General features: G+C 38.2%; 2 protein-coding genes and 2 non-coding genes across 5 annotated transcripts; 2 read left to right on the forward strand and 2 right to left on the reverse strand.

Annotated features, from left to right (window-relative positions):
- Positions 1-1084: 1084 nt before the first annotated feature.
- On the reverse strand, positions 1085-22553 carry LOC111566866 (ceramide synthase 2-like). 2 transcript variants are annotated; one of them, XM_055014210.1, is made up of 11 exons: positions 22423-22553; positions 9417-9587; positions 8365-8482; positions 6752-6870; positions 6476-6533; positions 6261-6311; positions 3816-3908; positions 3415-3543; positions 2630-2739; positions 2359-2512; positions 1085-1997 (listed from the first exon to the last, which is right to left on the reverse strand). In XM_055014210.1, exons 2-11 carry the CDS (start codon positions 9581-9583, stop codon positions 1782-1784), a joined length of 1215 nt encoding a protein of 404 aa, XP_054870185.1. In that variant the 5' UTR covers positions 9584-9587; positions 22423-22553; the 3' UTR covers positions 1085-1781. The 2 variants fall into 2 exon arrangements, with proteins under 2 accessions (XP_054870185.1, XP_023123437.1); XM_023267669.3 differs by lacking the exon at positions 22423-22553 and adding an exon at positions 10849-11007.
- Positions 1497-1568, forward strand: trnam-cau (transfer RNA methionine (anticodon CAU)). Its single transcript has one exon. It is a non-coding gene; the product is annotated as a tRNA-Met (tRNA).
- trnam-cau (transfer RNA methionine (anticodon CAU)) lies at positions 4559-4630 on the forward strand. The gene has a single exon. It is a non-coding gene; the product is annotated as a tRNA-Met (tRNA).
- LOC111566875 (cortexin-1) lies at positions 17124-22558 on the reverse strand. Its single transcript, XM_035946992.2, has 2 exons — positions 22423-22558; positions 17124-19530 (listed from the first exon to the last, which is right to left on the reverse strand). Exon 2 carries the CDS (start codon positions 18849-18851, stop codon positions 18576-18578), a length of 276 nt encoding a protein of 91 aa, XP_035802885.1. The 5' UTR covers positions 18852-19530; positions 22423-22558; the 3' UTR covers positions 17124-18575.
- Positions 22559-22938: the final 380 nt, after the last annotated feature.

A 22938-nucleotide genomic window follows, 5' to 3' on the forward strand; every position in this document is an offset into this window, starting at 1 on the left:
TAAAACGACATAACAGAAAGTCGAAAACGGCAGCTATTGAAAGCAAGAATTCGAACAGGGAAAGGGTAAGTAGCTTAACGAAATCGTTTTATGCTTAAAAACAACTAGCAACCTCCCGCTGTTCGCTGCGACTTGACCATATTTTCCATGTTTAGTACTAGCTAGACTACTTACCGCTGTTAACTTAACGGGAAGTGACGTTACATATTTAAAACTATATTTAGGATAATTGTTGTTGGCATTTGCCCACCCAGTGGATGTTCCAGTTCTCTTTAATATACAGTGAATTTTTAAAATATATAATGTTACGCTAGCTAACAAGTTGGATACCTGTTAGCAGTAGCATAACATCATATTAAACGGTGTTAAAACACAACCACGCTAACTAATTAAACGACACCAATAACTACAAGAGCACATTTTAATTTGTATAGCAACACGTATAACTAGTTATAACACCGCAGGTTATAACTCAAAACCGACAGAGAAGCCAGATAATTAAATCCTCAAATCAGTTCCTGCTAACGGACTATCACAGAAGAAAAATTGTGTCTTAAGGAAGCTTCGCTTGTTTACCTGGATAGGAGCGACTCCGCCCTTTTCTTTTGCGTTGTTTAGCCACGTTTAACTAAATAAACAGTAACTATATGCAACTGACCTCTTGCCATTGCCCCCGTCGTGTCCTCTTTTGAGACGATTCAGAGCCACACATCTAGTACAGGTGAACTCTTGTGAGCTCAGTAGTGTCGTCCTGGTCTGAACCACCAGATGCCGCTGTGGCACTACAGCTACAACTAACCGCATGATGTCTGCATGCTGTTTTAATCTACATGCATGACAAAAACATGCGCATACTTTAACCTTTCAAAGTCATGAGCGCTTGCAATACTGAGCCAAAAGGTAAATAAACAACATACATTAAAAAAGGTTGCATTTTTAACGAATTAGCTTATTTTTATTCATAAACCGTCACAGATTCATCCTAATGTGTATGTTGAAGTGGTGGTTCATGAAACAATGTAATTCTATTAGAATCATACACCAAAACCATTTCAGTGGCTTAAACATCACAAGAGACAGAATCTGAAAGACTAAATGATCACTTTATTTCCAGCGTTTCAATGTCAGCTGTAAGTATGTTACAATGTATAAAGAAAAAACAGTTTTACAGTATTAAAAGAGCACATCTATCTATACTTGGACTTACATAAACATACTTAGTGAGCATGTTTGCTATAGTTGTACTTCCTAATGACTTTTTTCGCATTTTCAAACATCCACTGAGTAAACCTGCCAAATAAAAAAATGTCTGTACACAGTAATAGTCTGAGGTGGAGGCTCAGGTGTGTATGTTAGTAAGCACTGGACATTTACACGATTGCCTTATTTTTCTTCCCACGCAGGCTGCTGTCTATATCCACAAAAAGAAAGCATCATAAAGGGGTATTGTGTGTTGCTGAAGACAGGAACTGCAGGTATGATGGATAATAGCATGTAGCAGAGTGGCGCAGCGGAAGCGTGCTGGGCCCATAACCCAGAGGTCGATGGATCGAAACCATCCTCTGCTATGGCAGATATTATGTGAGGAATGATAAATGAACTCTCACCCATTCACTTCTTAAATGCCACTTGATGAAAAGTTGGCTTTAGTTTCATCAGCACACATGAAGTGGGGTAGAGGGTTATCAATCACACCCATTTTACAATCCGAAAATAAAACAATGGATTTTTCTTCAGGGCAAAACAGTGTCTGAAACTGGAACTTTACCTAAAAACGGTCTCTACTGAGCTTTACGCATTCTATCAGCGACTGATGACCTGTGGTTGGTCAAGTTATTAAGGACACAACTGTTAGTTAGCATAGATAGTTTGGAGTTAAGAGTGTCTTTACTTTTCTCCCAATAACGATCTCCGTGATGCATATTTTCCTCTCCCCCTTTGTCTATCTCTTCCTCTTCAATTTCACTCTCTTCGTCACTGCGTTCATCTTTTTCCAGCTGAGGACACGAGCAGATAAAGAGGGTTAAAAATGAATGACAAAACAGAGGAACTCATCCACTCTTAGATGTTTTGTCCAAAAATAGAAAAGGACACTATTATTTATTTTCTTTTCAAAGCTGCTATGTTGCTATAGGAGGCTGTCGGTCAGCAGGTAAAGCAGATTGTGGTTCAGTTCTTGATGTTATGTCCTCATGACACTTAGTGCTTTTCATTTGGTTAATGTGGCTCCTTACTCACATGCATGTGGCTACCAGTGATGTGTGGCCAAAAAAAATGCTGCCATATAAATGCAATCATTTACATTTACTCTGTAGAGAAAACGAAATGTCTTATTTAAGCTTCACTGCTTGTTCTCACCTTGCCTTTCAGGAACTTATAGACCATGCGAATGATTAAGCCTGCCCAGAAGATGTGAAGACCTTGCAGCACCATCAGCAGGATGTTAAAAAAGTAGTAGCCGGCAAAGGGCTCAAATACCTCCATGGATAGTACCAGGGTGGTGCGAATGATTCTGTAAGTAATCAGGCAAATGGAGTCAAGTTTCCAACAGTAGACTTACTAGTTGATCGAGTTGCATTAAGCAGTTATTGAGTAATTTATGAACAAAAAAGGGAAGAACGTCTCTTACTTGGTGGGGAAAATCAGCAGTCGAGTCACAAGGAAAACCACAGCAAACACAACAAACAGTGTGTCACACGTTTTCCTCCAGCCAGTACCGTAGTTGAACATCTTCGCAGACTGCAGAATTATTCACAATTAATCAAACTGACAATATGAAACACAATGAGAGCTTTGTGGGAAACTTTATGCAACAACAGATTAAGATAGTAGAAAAACTATAATTGTGTTTTCAATCAAGGGGAAAATAAACATGGTCATGTTAGCTCACATGCAGCCGTTCATACACTGCAGAGCAACGCTATTTAGTGTATACTGAATTGTTATCTAAATCATTTGTAGGCTATGCATTTACAGTTGTTTCTGCTTACTCAGTTCAGGTTGGAAAAGATACTTTAATCTGTTTATCATGCACAACCACTTGTTTTGTCATGCAAACAAAGACCACCTCAGGCTGCTGAAGTGCTTCTAGATATCAGGACCCAGTCACAGGATCCTCCGTCTAAAGCAGTCTCCTTCAGGCTACTACAAATATCTCGGAATAGATTTTCATTTCTTTCAGCCAAAAGTGCAGTTTGAATTTGTGTATAAAACATTTAGAGAGTCAGCTTCTTTTCACATGTTGGTTGGGCTAAGCTTGCACAGTAGATATTAATTCTATTTCTAAGGACTTGGTTACAAATTGCACTTCTGGTCGCACCAAAATCACATGATAACTTGTTTGCCTGCACATGTGTGAAAATCTGCCTCCTTTATCCTGTTTGCGCAGTATGGATGAAACAATATGTCTGTTACCTCCAGCAGGATGTCAGAGGAATCATGAAGCAGCATGACCAAGGTGCCAATACGAATGTAGTTGGCACAATAAGAGAAACTGAGCAGGAAGATAGTAGCCAAATGGTGGACCACTTGTTCCTTAAAATCCTGACAAAGCAAACATATATGAAGCATTAACACAGTAAACCAAAATGACCTTCAACAGAAGAACTTAAATTCCTGTTATTCAGTTACTTATTAACCATTTGTGAGTGTAGTTTCCCATTAAAGCAGAAGTGAAGTGAGTGAAGCACGAAATATGACCACGGTAAAGCAAACACAATCATAATACCTTGACTTTAGCACTTCACTAAAGGGCAAATATGTTGTGAGCCAAGAAGAAAATGTCAGTGTAACATTTATCAGTGAAGGAAACTCACCTTCCTCTTGATGTCCACAGAGATCCGGAGGAGCAGAGAGCCATAAAATCCCAACTCCAGCATGTAGTACCAGTAGTGAGCTCTCTCCATAGGCTGAAGAGGAAGAATTATTAATAAGTCAATTAAAAAGTGATTCAGAAACACCTCAGTATCTTCTATAAACACCAAATGGCACCCAAGTCAGACAAAAGCTGGATGGTTTTAATCATTTTACTGAACAAAACTCAAAACAGAGAGGAATAGTCTTTTCAGCTAAGAATTGTGTCATCAAACCTTCCAGAAAGGAACAGTTAGAATATATAAATGACAAAAAGCTGAAATAAATTCACGGATAAATGAGTCAAAAGACAGAAAATTAATAGACAGTTGTTTTGAGAATTGATTAACTGTAATCGAACTATTTTTTTAAACGGAGTACCCAAAAAAAACAAAACAAAAAGCAAAACAAAACGAGATATCTGAAGATGTCACTGTCTGCTTAGTCAAACTCTAAATTGGCTTTTTATGAAAAAAACATTATTCTGGCATCTTATAAACCACATAATTGCTCTACATTGTAGGCTACAACATCACCCAAACACACAGATCAGCAAAAAAAACAGTCTAGTGTACCAGTATGACTGAACACAGGTCTGTGCACAGCATCTCCTCTCTTGTAGCAGCAGCAGTAGCCTAATGGATAATACATGCCCGTCCTGTGGTGCACCAACAAATGATGTGTTTAAGGGCTAGCAGAGCCATGCAGCAGAGTGGCGCAGCGGAAGCGTGCTGGGCCCATAACCCAGAGGTCGATGGATCGAAACCATCCTCTGCTATGACACCATTTTTACACTGAAACTGTACATGCTTGCTACAGTGTGAGAAAAAAGTAATTTGAAGATGTAACTTTGAGCTTTTGGGGAAATGCAAAAAAAGGTGTGTCACCTTCTAGTTGCATTTTATTAACCAAACAAATACTCTATTAATTGAGAAAATAATTGTAAGGTTATTTGAGCCTGAAAATAATTGCTAATTTCACTCCTAAAATTCAGAGCTGAAGAGACACAGGTTCATGGCCAAAGTTTGCAAGCAAGAAAATTTACATAGTCAGAAATACAAATAAATTGCAAAAATAAACCCTAAAAATATGACTCATTCATTTCCTTTAACATTCCTGACCATGTCCCTCAATCTGATTTCGATTTCAGTTCCCAAATGATGAGTAACTGAATCTGAACTAAAGGTACACAGCAAGTTCATTGTTAGCTGTAGTATCATCGAGAAAAAAGATGGATTTACTATATCGTGCTTGTTTTACTTGCCTCTTTCGAACAAATTCAATCTGTTTTGTTCCATCTCAGTTTTCAGCCTTACCAATTATAACTAGATTATCTATCTATACAAAGGTGACAATTTCTACATAAAGCATGAAGGGAGGCAGAGGACAAGCTCTCTCCCTCACTCTCCTTTCCCCGCCCTCTTTTTCCTCCCCCAATGGGCAGAGATCCAGGAAGAGGAAGTGTAGATAAGGTGGGGGAGTGGCCTGTTAGAATCTCTTTGGGCCCATGCGGCCATCTCAGGTAAGGCTGCAGTGTAAAGTAGTGGTTGTGTCTTTGTCTTTTGTTTGTTGGTTTTCTTGTTAGGTAGCAGTAGCAATGAGCAGTTAGCAATTGGTACTTGCATCCTAGATGAAGTCTGCTTGCAAAGTCTCTGTCTGTGGTGAGCTTGGCTGAAGTAATGATGTATCTTAGCAATTAGCAATTGACATTAGCATGTAGCACTAGCAAGTTTGGCTGGCTTGTATAGTTTCTTTGTCAATGATAAGTTTGGTTTGGACATGGTTGTAGTCCTGCAGCTAGCATTAGCATTTAGAGGGGTTTGTAGGGGTTGTAAGTATAGTTTCCTTGCCTTTATGTTTTGCTTTTTTGTTTTTTTGGTTGTTTTTTTTTTTCTTATTTAAGCAGTTGGCAGTAGGTATTCAGCATCTTGCACTAGCTAATTGGTAGCATCGGCACTAGTCACTACCTGGAGCATCTCCTAAACGGGCCTGGGTCAGTTGAACGTGGCAGTGCTGTTTGGATTGGTAGCATTAGCAATGAGCAGTTAGCTTGCACTAGCTAAATGGTAGCATCGGCACTAGTCACTACCTGGAGCATCTCCTTAACGGGCCTGGGTCAGTTGAACGTGGCAGTGCTGTTTGGATTGTGTAGGAGCAGTGTGAACTGACACTAGGAGGGGTAAATCTGGGATGCCAGAGTTCACCGCCTAGCCTGGAGATGTACTAGGAATCACTGCTCACTGGTGTGTATAGTGATGGGTCAGGGACCCTAGGTCTTTCATTGAGTGCACATCCTCTTTGTTTGGAGCACAAATGTCTTGTGTTTAAATTAAATTTCCTGCAAACTATTTTGATGGAGCAGATTGTGTTTTTCCAAAGCAGTGAGGTGAAGTAAGTAATGCTTTCACCTGAACTGGATACTGCCTCCAGCATTCCCTGTGGTCCCAGAACCAGGGTCTCTGTAGAGAGAAGGAAGACACCTAAGCAGGCTGAAATGTATGGAATGACAGTCATGGCCTACATTATGTTTATTTGCTTTTGACTCACTAACAAATTATGTTTCCAACCTGTTTGGTTACTAATTTATTGCTATAAAATGTTTCCAAAAGTCACTCATACTCACATCAATTAAACTGGACAATCCAGCCATGAAGGCAGTGAGGTAGAAAAAGAACCTCCAACTGCAAAATAAAACCCTGACGTCAGAAATTTTTACCAAATTAAAGGAATTTTAAAAACACAAACAGGCATAGCTTAGAGGTCACTTGCAAAAATAAGCAACTTCTCATGGACTTTTCTTGGGCTGTCGATGGGTTTTCAGAGACTGGAGAAGCAAGTGCTCTTGAGGGAAGTCAGCTGTAACTTGAGCAAGGAAAAAGTTGTAGAAAGAAACACTTACGCAGCTTCACCAAACTTCCTGGTTTGACAGGGTCTGTCTTGGTTCCTTCGGAGTCTGAACCAGGTCTCAATCTGTCTCTGGGTTTTGCCACACGACAACATCAAACTAATAATTTCACTCTGAAACAACAGCATAAAAGAGGAATATATGAGGTGAGGAGGGATGGAGAGCAAAAAATATAATCTAAACAGAAATTTCATACAGAAAGGAGCAAATGCGAGACAGAGGAACCAGATAAAGGCTGTTGGTGGTGTTCTTTCCATTAGATAACTCAATAAATGGACACAAATGGAACGAAATATTGTGGCTAAACATAAAAATATTAACTGTATAAGTGAAATAATCTACCCCTACTATTGTTTTTTGACATCTTCTTAAACGGATTAATGATCATTTACAGGCTGAAAACAAACAGGCCTGCTGAGTTTATTTAAATTTGATTGTTATTCAGCAAAGCCTTTTAAAAATCTTTAGTTTTTTATATAAAGCAAATAATAATGATTTCCTGGAAACATTTCAAGTTAAAGGCTGGGAGAGAATAATAAGCATGTATGACTGAAGATGTGATGGTGTGTTTCACCTCCAGGATGGTTCTCCAGGAACAAGGATGTGTTACTATGTTATCCTAATGCTCTCCTACAGAACATGATCCCCCCCAACCACTAACAAGAGGAAGTAAACGCTTTAAAAGAAAATTTGAGAAGCTTGAAAACCTGTGAACTTGATCTTTCTTCCAGTGGGTTCAGACAATGAACAAGAAAAGACAGTAACTTTAAAAAGTACTTGTTGAAAAATTTGCCCTGTTGACTGATGACATTACATGATCTTTAATACAAAATCATCTGTGTGTCTCTTGCATCTGACTGTTGTAGATGGTGGAGTTGCGACAAATATATGCCATATACTGATACTATACTGCTGGGAATGGCCTCGTCTAGGACAATGAAGTCCATAAAAGGCACTAAAGGGTCACTGAATGGTTTAAGGAGTATGAATATTGTGTTAATTATATGTTGTGGTCTTCACTTTTATAGTTTTTGGAGCGAAATGTTAGTGTTCTCCGCCAACATAAAAAAACACCACATGAGCGAACATGTTTTGAAAGAATTGTATTCATCCTTCTAGTAGAATACAAAGACACTTTATGTTGCTTTTTCCTTTAATTTATCACCTGTTTGTAGTTTTAAATGCTTTATATACACTTAAGCATTTTATTCGAGTACTTCCACTTTAAAAGGTAACAAGATAAAGTTGAAAGATTGTGAGGTGACTAATGCTGTAGGAAAGTGTCTTTGCTACACTTAGTAATCATTTGTTTTTATTTTTTCGTAAAGTACTGCATTAGTTATTGCATTTTAAGTGAAATACAATTAAGAAGTTAGAGGGGAAAGTAGGGACTACTGAAATGTGACTAGATGCCCCTAGACAAGGCTTTTTGTAAGGAGTCATAATCCACAATTGTTCCAAACCACCCCTTTCCTTTAATCATTAAATTTAATAATCTTTTCAGGTGGTTTTCAATTAATTAATTTATTTTAATGGTTGAAAAGCAAGCTACTTCTCAGATGATTAAAAACATCCCCAGATGCATGAAGAGGCCTTTTCAGGCTCACCTGTGTTGGCTGTCTGCTCCTCTGGGTGTAAAATGACTCCAGCTTCGGGGAGGGGGCAGCAGTCACCTGCAATCTATTCTTTACCCCCAGGCATCTGCCCATGGGTGGGGCAAAAAACCTGGAGAACAAAAACAAAAGACAACTTACACAAATGATGTGGGTTAGTCGGAGCAGTCGGCCTGCAGTTGATGTAGAGCTGTAATCACTGTACAAAATAAAGCGTGCAGCAGCCATATGTTTGTCCACAGATGTATTGAATTACCACTGAGCTTAATGTTAAAACAGGTTTAAAAACCACCAACCACTATCTTACAGTACAAAGTCACAAAGCCAAATAAAAAGTTGGAGATGTGGGTTTTCACAGGAAAGCACCATTAGGATAAAATAAAGGATGTTTTAAGTGTTTAATAAGCCTTTTTTTACTGTTGTTTTTTGCTCCTGTGAATATTACAACAGAAACCCACTGGGGATGTAATCAACCAAGATGTGAGCAAAGTGTGAGGATGTGTGAGTGGGTTTGTTTGTGGGACTTGTTATGCACTCTTAACAAGCCTACTGCCACCTTCACTCAGCTCTGTAACTGAGAATCTGTTTCATTGATAGAATTTAGAAGTTTGACTGCATGCACACAGGATTCGGTCTACAGAAATTTTTTAAATAACTTACTAAAAAAATGCTCCATTTAGCTGTTTCTCTCCCTCTCTTTCTTTCTTTCCTTCTCTTTCTATCCCTCAAGTCCCCAAAGCCCTTTTCCTTGATAACAATGTCTGCTCTGCTCTCCCAAAACACCTGCTCACCGTCCCACAGCTCATATCCTCTTACAAAGTCCTCTGTATGATACTGGACGCCTGGCCCATACACAGGAAACTTTGCATGACCAACCATATTTAAATGAAACCTCAGATGACTGATTAAAAGAAGACATGTGGGTATTATTCCAGGTTTGGCAGGTTTAATTAACAGCTGCACAGCAGAAAAGACAGTGACCTACAATAGTGAAGCTCTCCCAAACAATCCCTCAACCATATCTTTCCAGCTCAGGTGTGTCGTACTTCTCAAACACGTAGCGCAGAGCAACAAAGCCCAGAGCGAGGGGCAGAGCTACGAGAAGGTCTCGGGGTCGAGGTCGGTCAGAGTCTGCCAGCTGCTCCATGTCTGTCCAGGTCACACCAGGAGGAAGCCAGTAGTCCTGCCTCCATAAGTCCGGCAGCAGGTCCATGTTTCTGTGGATGGAGAGGGGGAGAGTAGGAAGAATGTAAACATAGAGGAGGGGATGGTTAAAATAGAGGTTCACCGCTCGAACAAATTTAGTTTCATCCAGGTGGATTCAATTTGTTGGGCGTAACACTGGGTTTGGTTGGAATTGTCTATGAGAGTGTGTGTATTAGTAGGTACTATCTGAAAATGAATAAATCCGTATAAAACGGTGAGAGTCTGACTGCAATAGAGCCAGAAGAAATATGCTTTAAAAAAAAAAAAAAAAAGTGGTGGCATACGACGTAAAAAAATGGTGAAAAAAAGTGAAAATATCTGTAAAATAAATAGACTTTTTGCTGATTTAAATACAGCTGAACAGTGTGATTTTATGATCATATATATATTGTAAAAGATAGAATTACTATTTGTAAACATACAGATTTTTGATGTGGACATTATTTACAGTTTTGACCTGTAACATCTAAATGATTAATATTTGTGTGATTGTACTGAATATTGATTTTTTTTAATTGATTTTTTCTCAGTCCTTAATATAGATATTTTTTTCTTTCTAGTAGAGGAAAATATCTGCAAAATAATGATATTTTTTGCTGATTCAAACACAGTAAACAATCATTCTATGGACAAATATAAAAGAGCAAATTACTACTTTTGCAAAAATACTGATTTTTGTTGTGGATGTTATTTATAGTTTTGGCCTGTTTTTTGTTTCTTACAGTTAACGTGTAAATTCATACTTTTTCTGTGATTTTACTAGGCAGTAACTGCTATTTAACAAACCAGGGAAAATCTGTAAATAACAGTCAATTGAATTAGTTAAGAAAAGTAAATTGTTTCCAAAACTTTCATTTTTTACAGTAAGAGTGTACCATAAGAGAGAAAGAGCAATACCATGTTGGCATAAACATCTGCACAGCTTATGGACAGCATAGTACAATATTTACAACATTTGATATCTGTCTATACTTAAGCAGCAAAATATCAGCAATATATCACTTATAGACTGTAAACAATGCATTAAGAAGCCATGCATGCACTTCACAAAGCTCTGAAACACTAAGGCCCTGAAATAAGAGAAGACTGTGTTAAAAATCCCCAAAATAAAGAGCATGAAGCACAAGTCGATGCACTAGTGAATAAATATTTCATGTCCTGCCTAAGAACTAAGTGCAGCGCAGCTAGAAGTGGGCTGTTCATTTTCCACGGTGAAACACGGAGTTGTAGTAAAACTGTTGAAAAACAACGGACTTCAGAGCAGAAACGTACCAGTGAGCAGCTCCGTAGAAGTGACGAACTGATGAAATTCGGCAGATGAATGATAAAATCCAGTTAAACTGAGATTTAGCTGGAGCTCTGTGTGTCTGTGGATGCGCCTCGATGCCGCTGTATCCTAACGACGACACCAGGGGAAGAAAGTGAGCTCCTCGGTCATCACGTCAAGTTAGACACGATTACAAGGGTTTAGTGGGTCCAGCTCTCAAAAGTAATGACCTTCCTTTAGTAAAGTGAGCTGCAGGTTTTACTGATAGGAGCCAGCAAACCGGCCTGCTTTTATTTTCCCCAAAGACACAACACAGACAGACGCTAATTTTGAAGCATGGCTTTGAACCTTTGCGCGACAAATTAATAGGATATTTGGGCCATCTTTCAAATAATTAGGTTTTAGAAATTAAGAGTTTTCTTTTCATTTACATACACCCAAAGCAAAGGGATCATTTGCAGTCGCTTATCTGTACCTTTATTGTGAAAGTCTTATTCCCTAGTCTCTGTCTTTGTAGAGGAAGCAGTTTGATGGTTGTGAGACTTTTAACACCAACAGAGGCGTCTCCTGCTCAGAGAAACGGTTCATAACTCCTTAACTCAGTACTTGAACTCACTGCAATGCCTCAACAGATTGTAAAGTGGACTTTGTGGTTATCTTTTTGTATTCTCTTAGAATTAGGAGAGCCTCAAGGAACTCTGGGAATATTTAAGGAACGCTGCTTGTTTGGGGATGTTTGTGGGGGAACCTTTAACAGCTCAATTCAGAGGAGTTCCTGAGGGAACTTTACTAAAATAGGTTTCTAGAATATTTTATTTATCTATTTATTTATTTACCTACTTATTTATTGTTTTGTGGAGTTATGCTAACTCATCCCTTAGATCACTAACAGTTAAAAACTATGATGATATCGCTTATATTTTTGGGTTGTAATTTATGGACTACTTTTGAACAGTATTGGAGATACTGTTAGATGTAAGATTTTGAGACTGGTTTTGTATATTTGGGAAAATTGTGTCTGACTTTCTGCCAACACATTTGTATACAAATGACCTCTATTTGTCTAGGAGCATCTATAATATTGTGTAGCAATTTTCTTTTTGGGGGTTAGAATATGCTATAATAATAATAATAATAATAATAATAATAATAATAATAATAATAATAATAAAAAGTTCAACATAGAAACCTAAACCTCACAAAATGGTTGTTAATGGATGGTAACACTTGCTTCTTTAAGCTTTTATCCTTCTTTTTAAATAAATAAATCAACTTGTCAGTGTTTACTGTAATGCACCACTTCACCATGCCAAATTCATCGTATGTGAAAATCTACTTGGCAGTCAACTGATTTGATTCTGATCTGTGACGATTAGATGGATCTCTATGGGAAGCATCAAATTCTTAAACACAATAATGTCAATTTGGCATGAATCCTAAATATGTCTTAACACGTGATCAGAATGACAGATGAATAGATCAATTTATTTATTTTTTTGTAAAAACAAACCAAGAAAAAATGAGCTCTGGGTTAAAAAAAACCCCAAACATTTGTAAGACATTTTACAGCCATAATCTCAGATACCCATGCCTGACAATGCAGCTGTTGCAAGTTTAAAAAATTGCAACAGTGAATGTAATTGTACTTTTCCATCTTCTTTAACACAGTGTAACTTGAAATTTTTCACACATATGTAATTCAAACAGTAAGACCTTGTTGTGAGTTTGGAAATCTCATCCAATAAAGAATAAGATTATACAGGAGTGGTACTAATTGGGACATGTTTAAATCATGGCACGGAAAACATAATGTATTATACCTCGTTGCATTTCCTTGTATTGTAAAATTTACACTCCAAGTATATCTCATTGCATTTCCTTGTACTCCTCTGTAGATTACACTCCATGGTTGCCACGTGAAAGCAGTCGATAACACCGACAGCAACAACCCGGGACACTTCCAGGACTTCTCAGTTTGAAGGTAAACACACCTTTGTAAGTGTGTGTGCATATCCTGGCTCTCACACTCAAACTTCACCCTGAACAAACCTGTATGCCGTCACTGAGGGCTCTGTGTGCGGCTGTAACGCAAACTGTAATAGCACACACCCACCTTGAAACTGCACACTTCTCTTAAACCTACTCCAACGCACACTGATCCAATCTGCATCACACCATCCTCCTCTTCATCCAGCGCTGTCAACAAAACTCGGCCTGCTTATCTCCCAAGATAAGCAGATAACATCACTGTTGTTAGCAGATGAGATAATCTTTTGTGACATGCAGATCGGTCAGGACCACAGCTGTGTTGTGTCTCATAACACAGGTGTATTATTCAATCATTTATATGTAAAATGTGTTTCGAGGACTTTGTGTGTACAGGGAGAGAGAGAGTTTGGTTACATTTTATAGTAGAGGAACTACTATGATTTGCATATGTGTGGGTGCTGGCTGCGCTTCACCTCAATGCGTGTGTGTTGTGTTGCTCATGTGTGGACATAAATCTGTTTGCAGTTATATTGTGGGGATCTGAATCTCTTTTGGCAACAAAAAGCAAGTCTCCATGATGTAAATAATTCCAATCTAATGTGAAGACTCGGTTTTATGTTTGAGGCAGGTTGGGTTTAGGTGTCGAATTAGGATGTGACATTGTTCTGCTAATTCACAGAAGCAGTGTGTGTGTTAGTGAGAAGGGCTGCTCGATGTGTGTGCAAGTTTGTTCCTGTGTATTTCTACCAAAGAGTTAACCTGTACAAACTGAGAAAAGTATCTATATTCTAGTGTTCATGAACTGAAACAGACACGCAAACGTGTTGCTGCTGAAAGATCAGATGTGAAATATATGAAAATGAGTGTTGTTCATATCAGCTGGGCCTGCGGTCGTGCTTTTTCTGTGGTCCAGCCTTGTTTGCATATCTGTGTGTATGTGCACAAGCGTGTTTGTGTTTGTCTGTGTGCATTATGAGAGAGGGTGAAGGGAACTGAATGGCTTTGTTGTTTTGTCAAGGAAGTAAATTGTCAGAACCCACTGAGGCAAAATCTGTCCTGTTGAATACCAGGCTAATGAGGTGGGGGTGTTACACTGTGTGTCCAACCGTCTGTTGAAGGCTGATAAACTGTGAACTGTGCAGGACTGTTTCTGTCTAGTTGGCAAAATCTGACTTTGCACTCTGTATTCTACGTTTATGACGACAGATAACTTTTCATTTCTTCAGATTTTTTTTTCTGACAGTGGAACACAAGACAAACATTGTAAATGTGGTTCTGATATGCAGTGGTGGAAATTAGCTCAGTTTATTCATTCAAATACTATCCATAAGTAAAGTTTTGAGGTACTTGTATTTTATATGCATATTTTAATTGTATATTACTTGTATATTTCTACATGTTCCACTTCATTTCAGATGGAAATGTTGCACTTTTTACTCTGTTCCATTTATCTAAAAGCTTTACTGTCAGATTTGTGTATCAGAACTTTTTCTTCTCCTTTCATGTCCCACTAATCATGTGACACATTTACCTGCTGACCTTGTGTGTAAAACTTAATATAAATTAGTTCAAACAGGCTCCACCTGCAGCAGTAACATGCTGCCAACGCACTAATTATTCACTACTGATAATCTAATGTTGTCATATATAATATAGTCAGAGAGACCAAACCAGGACTTTTATTTTATTATTGGAGTTGAATTTTGTTGCTAATGTGAATTTTTACTCAAGCAGGACTTTTCATGCAGAACTTTTACTTTGAATAGAGGGTTTTTATGCTGCTGTATTGCAGTGTATTTAACTGGAGTGAAAAATCTGGCTGCTTCTTCCAATATGCTCTCTGTGTAAATATGATAAATATATTGATGACTATACGCAGTTCAGGCATATGGTAGTTGTTCACACACTTCCTCTGTGCTGAAATGTTCACAATGACAATGGTAATTCTGATGTTAAGGAACTATAATGCGTACCATATTTACCATCTTAGCATGTCAGCATGTTTACATTATTAACTCATTAACTAAACTATATGGAAATAATAACTTCACAAACCAGTCGCTTGATTAATGGAGAAAGTAATTACCAGATTTATCTGTAGTGAAAATAATCATTTGTTTCAAACCTATACAAAATTAGCTCCATCTCAACCAAATACAACTGTTTGTTTTTTTCATTAATTTGTGACTGATAATATTCTACAGATATAATATATGACAGTTTAACAGTCACAGGGCACATGTTTCTCTGTTTGAGTACTGTTGCTTTTATTATGCTGATGATAAATAGTGATGCTTTTTTTAAAAGTTTATTTAAAGCGTAGGACTTTTACTTGTAACAGAGTATTTTTTACTGGTATTATTAGTCATTTTACTCAAGTAAAGGATGTGATGCAAAAGGACATGTACATGTGTACCAAATTTAATGACAAGCTTTCCAGTGGTTTTACATTTAACTCAAAAGACTAGTCAACCTCATGATGGCACTAGAGGGAAGCTCAGAGGATCATGAGCCCATCATCTGGGCACCAGAACAGTTCATATTTTCAATCTTGTGTGAAGACTAGGTTTTATATTCAGGTTAGGTTAGGTTTAGGTGTCAAATAAAGACATGAATGTAAGACAATGTATTGTCCTCCTAATTTATAGAAACAGTGTGAAACAGTGTTTATTTTATTTATGTATTATTTATTTACCTTTATTTAACCAAGAAGTCCCACTGAGATTAGAGATCTCTTTTACAAGACCAAGGTAGCAACCATACAAAATTTAAAAAGTTGTATAAAAAAGATATGATACACAAATTAACAATAAAACAATAAAACTGATTGACAGCTGTTCAAGGAAAAACATTGACCTTCTACCTTCACTGTATTCTTTATGATATTCTTAAACTCATTAATGGGTATGAATGTTTCTAGTAAAGAGTTTTTTGTAGATTATTTTATGCAGATGGTACCTACTAGAACTGAAAGTGACAAGAGTGCTGAGGTATTCTGGAAGTTTGTCCAGCAGAACTTTATAGATGAACATTTACAAGTTTTGTTGTCTACGAGTGCTTAGTGATGTCCAGCCAACCAAATCATAAAGAATACAGTGGTGAGTGAGAGATTTTGCATTGGAAATGAAATACAGTGAATTATGATACACTGAATCAAGTCTCTTTAATGTGGAGGAGGCTGCATGGCTGTACAGTAGATCACCCTAATCAATCACAGATAGAAAGGTGGTTTCCACAAGTTTTTGCTTTGCAGAGAATGTGAAGCATGTTTTATTTTTAAAATAAAAGCCAGTCTTCAATTTGAGTTTCTTAACTAAATTCGAGATATGTACATAGTCCCAAGTATTAACAGGAGGACACCTTTTCAATCAACACATCATCAAATGTAAAAATTCTTAGATTGTCAAATGTACACTTTGCATTTGGCCTCCATAATGTCGCCTTCTGAATAAGGGTTTGTATGCATGTCCAAATCATTGAATTAGAACTGTGACTCTTTCCTGTTGTTCACTCCCTGGCCAGACTTGACTTCTCCTAGATTCACACATTTGTCACTTTTTATTTTCCCCAACATAAATGTCCTTCAGAGTAGATGGAATTGAAATGAATGAGTTATTTTTTTATTCATGTGTTTTCTCATAGTTGAGAAGTCCGTTGGATTGTTGTTCTCAGAGTATCCAGAAGAGGTCACAGCAAACCAGATGGGTAAGTTCCAGAGAGAGTGACCACAAACTGCAGCTGCAGAGAAATATACCTGGGAGGAGACTAAAATTATACTGATTCTCTTTTTAATCTGTGCAACTAAATCAGTTTTTTTAAAACCAAAAATGAAAGAATACTGAGGGAATGACTTCAGTCTGACAGTGGCATGTTCTTCTTAACTAAATCCCAACAAATACCCTAAAATCTTGTGTTTTTATGATGATACTGTTGTACTATATGATCCTACCATGTAGTTTGCTCTTGTGTTTGCTCCCCGTTTTTCTTCTAAACAAGCTGTGTGCTCTGATGAGGGTCCAAGTCACTCACTGAAGTCACTCTGCATGGGAATATATTTCATGCTGTGGGGTGATCTGACGCTGTGAGGGCCGACCCTCGTGAATTAACTGGCTGTGTCTTTTTACGAGCCCCCAGTTGATCATGTGATTGATTTCATTTGCTCTAAATCTTGCGTCTATTGATTTTAGCGCAGCAGTAAAGACAGCTTTAGCTCAAGTAAAAGTTTGTGTGTTTGTATTAGTGGCTGCAGTGCAATGCACTTGTGCGTCTGTAGTAAATGAAGTAGACTGTCTAAAGTTGGACAAGACAAAAGCCTTTATTTCATAAAAAAAAAAAACAGAATGCCAGTTCAAAGAAACTTTAGGAAAATATCTAATTTTTCTTACAAGCAGCCGTCTACATTCAGGAAATTGGACCACGTACAATTATATCAAACAGTCTTTTGGTCTTTGTCTTTAAGGAAACAAACAAATTAGTAAAATATCCATACTAAACTTTATTTATAAAGAGCTTTTCAGAGCCGTATTTCAAAGGGCTTTATAGTATAATAAGGGCAGGAACAATATTGTACAAATGAGTGGCAAAAGGAGCAGAAACATCATTAGTATGAAATAGACATTAGACTTTCTTTTATTCCTACAGGCACTGTTGAACAGATTTGGCTGGTGCACTGGACGGAGGCTAAAGGCAAAAAGGATTAGGGGACAATATTGGTCTACATGCATTTCATAATCATAAGTTTATATGACACATATTCAGTCAGAGCTGTGACCCTCCACACTGAGCTTCCTAAGCCTCTTAGAGGGAAGGTGACGTGAAATAGCAAAAGCCCAGACAAAATATGATGCATTAACTGTTATGCCCTGTAAATGTAGCTTTTATAGGAGAATACGATGTCTGTTTTGGACACAGTAAATTTGAAAATGTTAGAGTGATACAAACTGCAGGTGAAGCTCAATTTAAGTGATTCTCTCAAATTATAGCGGCTTTGGTTAGAAATGATTTTACCTGAGGATCATCTGAGAGGTGGTACAAAGGCATATAAAATCCAGCATCATTCACATTAAAAATAAAATTTAAAGAAATGTGTTCCTGGTTCCAGACGAACTATGATATCTTTCACCTGATTTTTTGGTTTAGTTGCATGTCCAAACAGAAAGAAGCTCAGTTTGCAGACAAATCAACATCTAAAGTTTACAATCTTGTCTCTAAATCTGCTGTAACAGAGTGTATTAGTTCTGTCTAAATGACTTCCATGTCTGCCCTAAATCCATTTAATTTCTCCTTTTATTGAATCCAGACATGTCTCGCAGCAGCTCTGCTCTCTATTTATAATTCAGCACTGGGATTTGTAAAAACGTTATAGAATTACAAAATGACATGACAAACAGGAGTCGTAATGTAATGCAGCGATACTGATCAGTCTCTTCCTGCAGTGTTTGTTACAGAAAGCATCAGAGACACCACAACAGTCCAATAATACATGAATTACTGTAAATTTAAATGGATACAGAGCTTCTGGTTTGTCTGCTTTTTCTCTGCTATGCTTTTTCATTTTCTGTTCAATGCTTTCAAATTGTTATCTTGCACTGAAGACAGCTTCCCTTTTCACCAAGCAAACAACAGCCAGATGTTAAAACTGTTAACAGGGCATGGAGCAAACATTCCCAGTCAAAAGTCCCTCAAAAGACCCTCACTGTATCTCCAGATTCATCATTTTGTCATTGCCAGTCATTTCTCATCTTTACACCAGTGCGTAATCAAACTGTCCTCTGTCCAGCCCCTCCTTATGGTCCGTCCATGATGATGATGGCATGCTGCTGTAAGGATCTAACAAGATACGGACACAGCGAACCACAAGGAAGAGCAACAGCAGCACGAGGAGGCCGACAAAACACAGAGCAGTTCCCTGTTCGGGCTGCCCTGCCATGGGCTGCAGCATTGTCGGGCCCCTGGGAAACCCGGGAGGAGCCGGAGAGGAGAGATCGTAGTCCACAACCCAGTAGTTTGTGTCACTCATCTTGGAGGTGAGAGAATATTTTGAAAGTCAAAATTGCTTACTGTGTGACTTCTGCTGTGTGATCAGGAGCTGCGAGGAGTGGTGTGGTTCTACGTGGTCATCTTTGCTGTTCAGTATGATTTCTAAACCCAGAGGAGCCTCACATAGTGAAATCTGGCAGCTGGCAGCTGATTAAACCTAACCACAGTGCTTCCCACAAGCCATGGGGCAAACAGAAATAACACGGCACAAATCAGTAGTGCAAATGAATAAGCCCTCTGGTAAACCGAGCAGCACACCGAGGCATGTTCACTGAGGTTTAATTAGATTGAACTGGTTCATGTGTCCCTCTATAGCTGTCTTTTCTCCGATGCACACATTTGCTCTTGAGAGAGCTGGAAAATAAAAAGCAGGAGTCGCTACTTCAACTTCTCTTCACTTTGCCAATATTTTAACTGTCATCTAATAGCCACCCTCTGGAGGCCTTTATTGTAATTACAGAGTGAAGTATAAATCTCAGTGGAGTGGCTGAAGATGTTCCATAGATCAATCCAAGTCCTTGCAGGCTGTAAGTGATCCGTGTTGTGGTCCTTGAGAAAATGTTTTTGGATTCAAATCACTGATTCGTTTGCTTGTTCTTACATCTTCATCTTTGACCTGAATCACCAGGAACCTCTTTATTTGACACTCATCAGGATCCCTAAGAGAAAAGATTAAAAAAAAAAAAAAAAAAAAAAAAGACAAGATGCAAAATGAGTGAGTTTACACCCTGTAGAGTTGCAGAATGCAGGAAAAGTCTGATTGATTCAGGAGTTTTAGAGTTAGACAGGGTCCTTGGGACATTTCAATAGTTATAGATTTTCACTCTTTCAAGAACCCATGTGAGGTATTTCAGAGATTCCACAATTCCTAACAGTGCTCCTACTAGTACAAGTATTACATATCCCGTCTAATATTTCTTGTCAGAAGCATAACTGCGATAAGGCAGGAGGGGAAGGCTCCTCTTCTGGACTCAGGTACAGCATAGTACAAGATAAATAAATCAGACACTTAAGACGGAAGAGAAAAATATGGAGAAAACCCTCAGAGAGTTGCTGCACTCTTGCTCAGGAACACTCTCTGTAGCGTCTTTAATGGGCCGTGGAGTGGACAGACATTTCCTGCGTTAGGTGCACTCCCCAGTCAGCAGATTCTATTCCAGGAGGCTTCGTCTCTCTCCTTACCACCCCACTGATCCTCGCAAAGACAAGTTGATAGCCCCCCTGCTCTCCGGATGATGGGACTAAAGGGCCAAGTGAAGCTTTAATAGGGGACTTGGAGACATAATGAAAGAAACTGCCTGCCTCAGTATCAATTATCAAATGGCCTGAGGTTACTTCAGGGCTGGACAGTTCAAAGCGCTGCACGTAGCAGAGGAAAAGAAGCTATTGAAACAAGATGGACTCAATGGTCAATAGAGAGCCATGAAGTGCACATAAAGTTTACACAACAGGACAACATGGGCATAAGTCAGATTCACTGAGAGCAACAATTACTTGAACAACATTAAGAATCCTTCTACCCTGAACAACTGCATAACCCTGCTGTAGATTTAAATTCAGGATTTGATTGAATTTTACCAGCTGCCAGAAAACAGAAAATAAAATTAACTGACACTTAAAGGTCTTTTTTCCCTCTCAAATCCTTTTGTGTGTTTGCCTGGTTACAATAAGCTTAAACCAAGAGTTTCACAACACAACCGAAATATTTGATAGTTATGACAATTGTACTTTACCAGTTTCCTTCTAGTGGCAGAACGTGGAGGAATAGTGGACAGATCCATTTTTTTTGTATCCATTCACTGCCTTTCTTGAAGTTAGGGAGTCAAACAGATCACCGACTTGTAGTAGTTCTAATTCACAAGCAAAAATACAGACGTGGTTCTGTTGAAGATTCTGGGCTTTCTAAGGTGACCCACTATAGTTGGTTTTAGGTCATGCAACAGCTCTGCAAGTTACTCAAGGTTGTCATGATATACAAACACCACAGAGCCAAGAATGGATGGATATATGTATGTATATATATATATATATGTATATATTTATGTGTGTGTATATATATATATATATATATATATATATATATATATATATATATATATATATATACATACATATATATGTATACGTATGTGTGTATATATGTGTATATATATATATGTATGTATGTATGTGTGTGTATGTGTGTGTGTGCGTGCGTGCGTGCGTGTGTGTATATATGTATATGCCTATATGTATATGCGTATATGTATATACATATGTATATTTATGTATATATACCAATGAACTCTGAGGACAGAGCACATGCAATGACATATGGTGTTCCTCGTGGCTGTAATACCTGTAATACCTCCCATTTATACCTGTGGATTATGACAGCAGCTTTGAAAATGTCAAGGACTTCTCCAAATAAAACAGAGGTTGAAACCTATGGTAAATCCTGAAAGTAGGACTGCCAGGCCAAAAACAAAGCTATCTAGAGTCCATCCACCAAGGAGCTTTTTGTCATCCGGCCTGTTTTTATTGTTTATTGTCATAAAGATGAAAAGTTTCATGCAGCAGCTGAGTGCATATGTGGTCTTCATCCTCCTCTAATTTTCTGTAATTTATGGAATATAAACGTATATTAAAAAATTGTTCAATACTGCAGAACACAGAAATTGTTGAAGTTAATTTAAATAAAAATTTCAGGGGGCATTTTAATGGATTCCTTTATATTCTAGAGGAATGGTTGAATTACTAATTACTTTACCGGAGGATCACCTGAGAAAGACATACAATATCCAGTGTGTTTTACATTAAAAATATTTTTTATGTTAAAAGAAACTGGTTTCCATATCTAAAGCATCATAAATCAGGCCTGAAAATAGGACCGTTTAATGCAACAGTGAGTGTATATGCTGCATTCACCCTCTGTTTATCCCTCTGATTTTCTGTCATTTCTGTAATATATAAGTTTTATTTTTTAATTTCAATATTGTGCAATTTTCATGCTTTTATATGAAAGAATGAAGAAGGTGTAAAGTTGTTTAGCTTGCTTTAAAACTTTCAGTTTCACTTAGTTGTTACTTTAACTACTATATTGTATTTTAGAGCTGCAGGACATCAGATGAACCTCAAACAGTGGGTTAGCAGCATTTATTTAAAAATTAACTCTTCTCTGACACTGTAAAAATAAAAACTTCATGCAACTTCTAACAATAATGTCACCTCTATTATGGCGATGCTGCAGTTGTCTTTACTGTACAACACATTAGCTGGACAACTAATTGAATCTCCGCCTTTAAAATAGTTAATTGTTAAAATTTACCACATAAGATTGTCCTAAATATTTGTAACTTTAAGCTACATCAACAACAACGCACAAGTTACAACCCGCCTAGGACAACTTACAAGCGTGCCACTCATAAAATTCCCCACGACCACGCGTGTGCTCACATCCACAGCTCCTCGGTAACTTCCACTCACAGAAGTTCACGTGTAGCAAACACAGGCAGCGTTATCGCATCACCCCAATGACACGGCGGAGGACGATGAGAGCAGATTAAACTTACTGTGAGGTGTTGTCACAGGTGAGGCCGTGTAATCTGAGGCTTGCTGCTGTGATGATGATGATGATGGTGGTGGTGGTGATGCAGCAGCTGTTCAGCACCACGGACAGCTCTGGGATCCCTCTGCTCTGAACTCTGTCACGTCCTGCAGCTCCTCTGCTCTGTCCGGGGGCTTTAAAGTCTTCTCACTTTGAGGGATCCGCCCCACCTCCCACACTCCCTGCCTCCCTCCATCCTCACCTCCCCACCTCCCTCCCCGCCTCCCTCCATCCCTCCCGGCCCACTTCTGACTGTCCCTGCATGGTCTGCACACATAATCTTTTCGTCTGGATGAGTGAAGCGCTGAGAGCCATGTGTGGCTTTTGCATTATATAAGAGGGCCAGTGGGGCACTGATAGTCAGACAATATGGAAAAGTTACACTTCCAATGAGTCTTTATCAGTTCTGTTTATCTCATGAATAACATGTCCTATTTCCTCAGCTTTAAAACAACTTTTGCACAAAATAGCAGTGGCAAAT

Source organism: Amphiprion ocellaris, chromosome 10, assembly GCF_022539595.1.
Source record: "Amphiprion ocellaris isolate individual 3 ecotype Okinawa chromosome 10, ASM2253959v1, whole genome shotgun sequence".
Taxonomy (NCBI): Eukaryota; Metazoa; Chordata; class Actinopteri; family Pomacentridae; genus Amphiprion; species Amphiprion ocellaris.

Coding starts and splice junctions, on each gene's coding strand:
- LOC111566866 (XM_055014210.1), bottom strand. CDS start 9,583: ATGGACCTGCTGCCGGACTTATGGAGGCAGGACTACTGGCTTCCTCCT. Junction 3,544..3,815: donor CTGTGGACATCAAGAGGAAG/GTGAGTTTCCTT, acceptor TTGCTTTGTCAG/GATTTTAAGGAACAAGTGGT. Junction 1,998..2,358: donor ATAAGTTCCTGAAAGGCAAG/GTGAGAACAAGC, acceptor TCGTGTCCTCAG/CTGGAAAAAGATGAACGCAG.
- LOC111566875 (XM_035946992.2), bottom strand. CDS start 18,851: ATGAGTGACACAAACTACTGGGTTGTGGACTACGATCTCTCCTCTCCG.